Raw genomic sequence first — 8,126 nt, 5'->3', positions numbered from 1 at the left:
TATGTTTAATGAAAATTTTCTGAAAAATAAAAAATCGCCTTTCGAAATATTTCAGTCAAAACCATTTAAATTCTATAACAACGTATATGTATATATAAATCTTCTATATGGATATAAACTCTGTAAATAAAAAAATGTATATTTTTTTGTCGTAAAACAAAGAAATAAAATTTATAGCTACAAAAAATTTAAAAATGTATAAATAATGCAGCCAATGGCAAGGTTGTGCTGATAATGGCAGTCAATGGATATAATTTAAAAGTACATTAATTCTTCAAAACATTAACTGAGTAAAAAAAAAATCGCATTTTGTAGCTAAAATTCTGCTGAATTATATCAACTAAATTAAATCGCAATAAAACTTCTTCCTTTTTATGAGTCCTCTTTAATTCTTAAATTAATTATCTAAATTGTCATCTAAAAATAAATTTTCAAATTTTATAATTGACATTTATAAAAGCAAGTATATTAGTTAACAAAAAAAAAAGCTTCTTCCGATAATACCTGTTGAATCATTGAACAGTTCATTTGCATTTGCTGATTGGCACAAGGAAAGTAGTACACAGGATACATAACAGGAGTATGGTAAGGCTGCGTTCCAGCAATTACATGAGGCGACGGTATTATGCGAGGTGTAACAGTCATAGGACCCGCTGAAGTATATATATGAGAACTTGTAGGATACATCATCTAAAAAAATAACTAAAATAAGACCTAAATTAAAAGTATATTCAATTCGAAAAGTTTAAAGTATTTCTTGATCTTACATGTGATGACAAAATAGGAAACTGAGAAGGAGTACTGGATTGTTGAGGAATTAATAAAAATTGATGATCGTTTTCATCAAAACCTTTAGAAAGCGGAGAATTACCACCACCTAAAACAACAAGAAAAAAAAATATTAAAATTTAATGACGCCATAATACTGAATTCGTTCATTGTTTACAAAATAACTGTTTAACCCCTTAACAGTGTAACACTTTTTTGCGGCGACTCTAAATAGTTTTTTTTATTATGGCCGTTTTTAATTATTTTGTACAAACAACGAAAATGCGTAACAGTAAAAATTTATGGTTTTGCCTGGGATACAAGTCTTTAAAACAAAATGTTCCCACATATAAGTAACATTTTACCTTTGACGTAATAAACGTCATTCACTGTTAAGGATTTAAACAGTAAACAAGAAGTTTGAACAATTGAACGGAGGATTCTAAATTGTAGCAATATATTGGTAGACATAGCACGAAAAGTAGAAGTACTAAATACTAGAGTAAATTTAGTACGTAAGAGTATTCTTGACAGGCAATATGAACTATTTTTATGCGATCACAAGGAGGCAGTACTTATTTTGATAATCAAATTTAAGAACATTTATTTATCTATTTACAATAATCTTTTTTTTTTTTAATTTGAGAAAATTGTTTTATTATTTATTGATAACTAAAGATAAACAACAACTTACTCGGAGAACATTCAGTTGAATTTCCACTATTAAATTGGGAACCGTTGCGTCTAATCGCTTTTCTAACACGAAGCTTTTTCCCTTTCATATTGATGGATTTCTTAACAACAAGCTCGTTTATATCTTCATTTTCATCAAATGTAACAAATCCATAACTTAAATGATTATAAATTTTCAGCAATAGAAAAAAGTTATTTAAATAGTTGTTTTATTTTAAAACGCATTAAAGCATTTTACGCCATGTCTTTGGCGGGTCTAATACTTGCCAAGCAAATCTCTAACATTTTTAACAAAAAGTAAACTGTATTATTGTCGTATATTTTATGATGTCAACTTAAAAGTACCAGGAAAAAATTCCCCTACATAAATACATACTTTGACTGATTTAAAAAATGCAGGGAATGAAGTAAATATAGATCGACAAACTTAAATAGAAAGAACATGCAGGGAATGTACATACATTGACTGGGGGTTTTGGTTTGCATAGGTAATTTTTCAATTTAAAGAAAAATGTTTTTTAAGTTTTTAAACATTTTCCAGTCATTTAGATGACCTTAAGAAACAACCTAAAATATATTATTTGATATAAAAATTTCTTTCTTTTCTTTTTTTGGAGGAAGTGTGATGGAGGAGAAAGAGGGTTTTCAGAGAGACTTTTTGCTAGAATCAAATTAACTGGAGGGAGCGTGGTATATAGCCGGCTCGGGCCATAAATGCATCATTAGTTAGGAAGGAAGCGTAAATTTTCCGGTTAAATGCTGTTCCGAGGTACTCTGTGATACGACCGTTAGACTTCTTGGATCACCTTATTAACTAATAAATGATAATTAAAAGTGCAAAACTTGCGATTATAACAAATAAAAAATATTTTTCAACAAAAACTTACACATTCAGCCCTCGGAATATGGAAAAATGAGGCCGGCAATATTTTACCGATCTTAACTTGTTAAAGGTCAACCAAAAAAGTTTTGTACAAAGGTTTAACCATAAAACACAGAAACGAAGTCGGCGATTTTTTGCCGACCTAAAACACTTCTAGGTCAGCAGATCCGAATGCCGACCCCTATTTCTGAGGGCTTTATACTAAAACCTGTGCGAAAAACAACTAAGTATTAAATTGGCGTTACTGTATAGATTGAAAAATAATTAAAATTGACGTAGCTATATCACTTAACTATAGCATGATTTTATGAATGACTTTGCCTATACAACAAATAGATAATTACTAGCCTATATAACAATTAGATAATTAGACAAACTGTTTAAAAGTTTTTAACAAAAGCCACTACACCTAACACACTAAAAGTAATTGCTGTTAAGTGCGCTAAAATTTTCTTTCTTTTTCTCATTTCTAAATCTAAACTGATTTTTATTAGATGTTGTATAGGTTGGTTTGGCGCTTAACCGTTCAAATATTTAAAACTATCTTCTTAACTTTCTATTGCTAGGCTGGAAATTTTAAGTAAGCAGAATATATCAGAGATGGATCCAGGGAAGGAGGAGGAGGGTATGCACCCCCCACACCAGAATCTGAAAGTCCTAAAATATCTTAAGAATGGAGGACCTTTTTCACTTTTTTTTTTAATAAGAGACCCAATGTGTGATACAAAATACAAAAAAATTTCAACACCCGCCCCTCCCCATCAAAATTTCCTGGATCCATCACTGCAATATATTTGCATACTGTGGTAAAATATTTTTGCTTTTGTATAAAAATTGTACTCTTTATTTAACTAAAAAAAATTAATGAAAAATAAAGAACGACGTTTAGATGTCTTTAAGACATTTAAAAAACTATCTGTCTTTACTCGGTTTACTTTAGATAAATTGTATCGTTTTACATTAGATAATGTGTAATTTTATGATATAGCGCGCAAAAATTATCAAAATTCTATTAATTTAAAATAAAATAAATATATATAGGAAATCAAAATTTTTTTGGCCTTGATTTGAGTAACAAATAAAATATAAAAAATATAATGCGCAATAAGTCCAATAATAACACTTTTATCTCAGCGCACGATACTTCAAAATAAAAACTATAACAAAGCGGTAAATACCCTTTACATTCACCAGTAACTCGGTCAGTTACAATTCGCACATCTTTAACTAATCCGTAATCAGAAAAAAACAACTCCAGCTCTAATTCAGTTGTCTGAAAAAAAATTTAATAAAGTTAATACACATATAACTACAATAGTTAATAAAAAATTAGTAAAAAAATAATAAAAACGGAAAAGCAGAAAAGAGAATAAAAGAAAATCCTTTTGAAAAACCCAATAATATTTTTGGGTTAGGAGGGTAAAATTTATGGCGCTAATTTACCCCCAATTTTTATTACTGATTATGGTAGAGAATTTTATGCTGATTAAGAATCGTATAAAAACATAGGTGTAAAAATAAAAAAAAGTGCTCTAAATTCGATGTTGAAGTTAAAAAAACTCCACTAAAAAACACTAATATTCGCTATTTTTTTATGCTCGGTTATAATCAAATATAAATAATAACTTAATATATAAAATCTCAATAAAAACTTTTAAAAAGCCTAGTTTCTATTAACACTTTGTATCAAAACTGTTTAAAAATGCTTAATGCGTAGTTTTTGATTTTTTTTTTTTAATTATTCACCTTCCCCAGGCCAAGAAGGGTTGGAGTGATGAATGATTAAAAAAAACTACAGTCGAGGAAGCTACTTTTGTGGTTACAACCCTCTCTCAACTCTATAAGTCGGAAGCACGAACCTCGACGAACAAGGCCGCTGCGCGGAGAAACAAGTAGATCTCTGACCCAAACCCTAACACTGATTCAAATGCACACAAAACCATGTGCACTTAATTGCGATAACTTCTATTTGTCAGATAATGTATGTACATCTAAAAATCAACATCCTAAAAGAATTAAAAAAAAATTAATTAAAAAGATAAAACATAAAAAACATTCAACTTAATTCAAATAAAATTTAACTTTTACAAAAATAAAAACCGGGTTGGGTAATTAAAAAAGGACTATCATAAACGATCGATTTCTAACCGTAAACTTTGGCGTAAAACGTTTTTTAAAAATGGCGAATGTTAGCCTTTTTTCGCGTAATTTTTTCAACTCTCAAATTTCTCATAAACGATCGATTTCTAACCGTAAACTTTGGCGTAAAACGTTTTTAAAAAATTGCGAATGTTAGCCTTTTTTCGCGTAATTTTTTCAACTCTCAAATTTCAACTTCTCAAATTTCTCAAATTTCAAACTCTCGAACTTTCCTTTGATTTTCAGACCTGTTGTGGTATGAACTTTGATCAGCATGAAATTCTATCAAAATCAGTGATAAAATAAGGGGGTAGAGATGTAAATTTATAACAAAAAAGTAGAAAAACATTAGATTGATACGTGATGATTAAGTGAGATGAGAATACTTAAAAGTATACTTATAAAAAAAAACACAAATTGTACCTCGGTGGGTATGCCTCCCAAGAAAACACGATTAGGAATTTCTAATCCGCCATCTGGAGTTGGAATTCCAATTGGAACTTGAATATGAATGGCCTTTAAAAATTGTACACAACAATCAGTTAATAAGTTTCATGAAAAATATGAAACATATACATATAACAGTTCAAATCTTTACGTAAAGTACACCACGTAAAGTAATTATTTATTAATATATTTATAGAAAACTTATTATGAAAAAGAGTAGATTAAAGATTTTAATAAAATAATTTTAATGACGCATTTTAAAAGATACGAACATTTTAAGCAATAAAATGTGATTTAGCGTTTTTAATTTTCTACTTAATTTTTGAAAAATTCCGAGTTTTTGAAACAGCAAAACTTTAGTTTAATGAGAATATATAGTACACTACTTTTACATAGCGCTGGTGATGTTCACACTTGACTTCTCTAATAGCTAGTTAAAATCTATAATCATGACCACTAAATAATGTAATACATCTTTACAACAAGTTTACTTTAAGCGTTACAATTTATAATCGTAAATGAACTATGCACGCTCAAATCAGTCAAAAGATTCACGAGTAACTCGTTAGTCGACATATCTAATATAACAATAATTAATATTTACATAATATAATATTTAGTTATTCTTTATAGTTATATTTAATTAACATTTACATAATATAATACTAATATAATTCATAGAGAATATTTGTTTCATTTATCAAATAATTTATACAAAAGTATTTAGTAAAGTGAAGCATAAACAATTTAGATGATTATATGTTATACACTTAAGTTACCTAACCAATGGTTATTTTAAACATTCTTCAGTGTTTCAAACTTGATTTACTTGTAATTATTTACTTTACAAACAGTAACATAATTTGCCAGAAACTCAAATATTGAAATTTTCAAAGATATGGATATAAATAAATCGTATCGATAATGCGTGTCCATAACTGGGAAATAACAATTTTACCTTCAACGGGCCTTGAGATGACATTAACGACGACATAACGTTTAATTTAAATTGTGTGTTGTCACGATAACAAAAAACATAAACACGCTATATGAACAAACTATAAAATGATCACTTAAGGCTAACTTCGCGTGTTTTATATAAATTTTGACGGATCAAAATCATTTGGCACGGAAAAATTTCCTTTTCTTTTTGCCGACGTGTTTTAGCCAAAAACTTTTTCCCACGGTATCGTCCAATCACAACTTATCAAATCAAATGTTGCTTACCGAGTTTTTTTTTTGCACGCTTTCAAAAAAATTGACACGCTCAAGATTTAAAATCACGTGAATATGAATAACTATTGCTTAACGCGCTATGACAAAATAAATCTCGACGCATCCAATTTGCTATTAAAAAAAAAAAAAAATTTAATTATTAGCTTTATTAAGTTTCATAAACTTATATTTTTTACGAAATTTCTTTTTTACCGTTAAATAAGGGAAAAAACTTATTTGGGATTAAATAAATATTTTTTGAAAGGTATGTTTGTCTTTCTAGACGTACATAATACACAATTAGATTGCAACAACCGCACACAATTTTGGAATCATACCACTATATCAAAAATAAAAATAAATCAGAACTTTTTTTTTGAAGACTGCTTATTTTTATCTAGCTAGATCTCCAAGGGAAAAATAACAATTTTAAAAAGTATATCTATCTGGATCTCCAGATAGATATATTTTTAAAATTAAGGAATTGAAAACAGATAAAAAAAATAAAACAGTTTTATTTAAACTTGTTTTTAAATTTTAAACAACTTTCTTTTATTAGGAGAAAAAAAAAATAACGTGATGTTATTGAGGTTTTCACACAAAATATAATTTTTTTGTATTTAATTACGCATCTAGACTTGCCTGTTATGAAATTTAAATAAATTGACCTTATACCTATATAAATATAATCACAATTACAAATGCAAGTTTTTATTTTATAACGAATTGACTTATAGAGTTGATAGACTTGTCAGCACTTTCGCTAATTGAATCTTGTAAAAAAAAAATCGCAATTTTTTTTTTTAGGAATCCTTAGACTACAACGAAACGCGCAGGCAAAAAAAAACGAAAGTAAATTTGACTTTATTAAACGTTGTAAAAAATCTATTTAATTCCATTTTACATATAGAAAAAATATAAAAATAAATCAAAAGTACCAAATATAGTACAAGAAAAGAGTCAACATTACAAAAATTCTCAGACAAGAATCAGTCTTAGAGTCACCACAAAATAATTAAATCATACGTCATCTAATTTATTTACAAAAGTTAAATGTTAACTATAGACGACTAAATAAATATATAAAAACTTCCTAATTGTTATGAAACGTCTGGCAATTTAGTTCGAGGCGGAACAGGTGGAGGCGAGATTTCCTATAGAACAAAAATTAACAAACATTCAAGTCGATTAAAAAAAATCTAAAATTAGCGTAAATTAAATTTCTTTTAAATTTTAAATCTCTCAAGAGATTTTTTAAAAGTCTTTGATATATTAAAGAGTTTATTATTCCCATGATATCAATATTTTTAAGGACAAAGATTGGTATCGTACAGCCGATCGATCTTTAAGTTTTTTTTGTTAAGACTAATTAAAAAATTTAAATTAGAAAAAAAAAAAAAAAAAAAAAAATTAATCGAAAACAACAACAAAAAAAAATCTCCAGTATCTTGCGACAATACTTTTAAATAAAAATTAATTATATATATATATATATATATATATATATATATACATATATATATATATATATATATATATATATATATATATATATATATATATATATATATATATATATATATATATATACACATAAATATAAATTCCATAAATTTACTTAAAGGTTTCAATATCCTGTATTCGTAGCTGTATTGCTCACATAACTCATTTCAAGTAAAAAGGGTAATGAACTTAAACAAATGGAGATTCAAAGGTTTATATGGGAAATCTGTGCATCTAAGGCCTCATGCACGGGCTACGTTGTACATAGGATACAAATTGCTTATATATTATAAATATGATAACATAAATCATGTAGTATTTAAAATATTCTATATAAGTTAAATTACTCAACGAATCGGTAGCACCATTTCCTAATTTCACGCAATTTTTTGTAATTTCACGAAAGGTTTCTTGTGGCAATTTATTATTTAAAAATGTTTTTTGTATGAAATAAAATATGGCCTTCAAATAAAAATTT

At 27.4% G+C, this 8,126-nt stretch overlaps 2 protein-coding genes across 2 annotated transcripts in view; both read right to left on the bottom strand.

The window, feature by feature from the left end:
* On the bottom strand, window positions 1-6,178 carry LOC100197749 (deleted in azoospermia protein 4). The gene is made up of 7 exons (XM_065812676.1): window positions 5,889-6,178; window positions 4,907-4,999; window positions 3,523-3,617; window positions 1,463-1,617; window positions 768-877; window positions 505-690; window positions 1-417 (listed from the first exon to the last, which is right to left on the bottom strand). The coding sequence occupies exons 1-7, from the start codon at window positions 5,922-5,924 to the stop codon at window positions 406-408; spliced, it is 687 nt and encodes a 228-aa protein (XP_065668748.1). The 5' UTR covers window positions 5,925-6,178; the 3' UTR covers window positions 1-405.
* Window positions 6,179-7,002: 824 nt separating this feature from the next.
* LOC100201320 (dedicator of cytokinesis protein 1) overlaps window positions 7,003-8,126 on the bottom strand; it is a 127,493-nt gene continuing 126,369 nt past the window's right edge. The window contains exon 58 of the mRNA XM_065812675.1: window positions 7,003-7,299. Coding sequence (XP_065668747.1) covers window positions 7,246-7,299 — 54 coding nt within the window. The 3' untranslated portion in view covers window positions 7,003-7,245. The remainder of the gene's footprint in view (window positions 7,300-8,126) is intronic.

This window comes from Hydra vulgaris, chromosome 12 (genome assembly GCF_038396675.1).
Source record: "Hydra vulgaris chromosome 12, alternate assembly HydraT2T_AEP".
NCBI lineage: Eukaryota > Metazoa > Cnidaria > Hydrozoa > Anthoathecata > Hydridae > Hydra > Hydra vulgaris.
The sequence above is the reverse complement of the archived record's forward strand: the minus strand, read 5'-3'. Positions and strand labels throughout refer to the sequence as shown.

Coding starts and splice junctions, on each gene's coding strand:
- LOC100197749 (XM_065812676.1), bottom strand. CDS start 5,924: ATGTCGTCGTTAATGTCATCTCAAGGCCCGTTGAAG. Junction 1,618..3,522: donor GTTACTGGTGAATGTAAAGG/GTATTTACCGCT, acceptor TAATCATTTAAG/TTATGGATTTGTTACATTTG. Junction 691..767: donor TTCCTATTTTGTCATCACAT/GTAAGATCAAGA, acceptor TTATTTTTTTAG/ATGATGTATCCTACAAGTTC.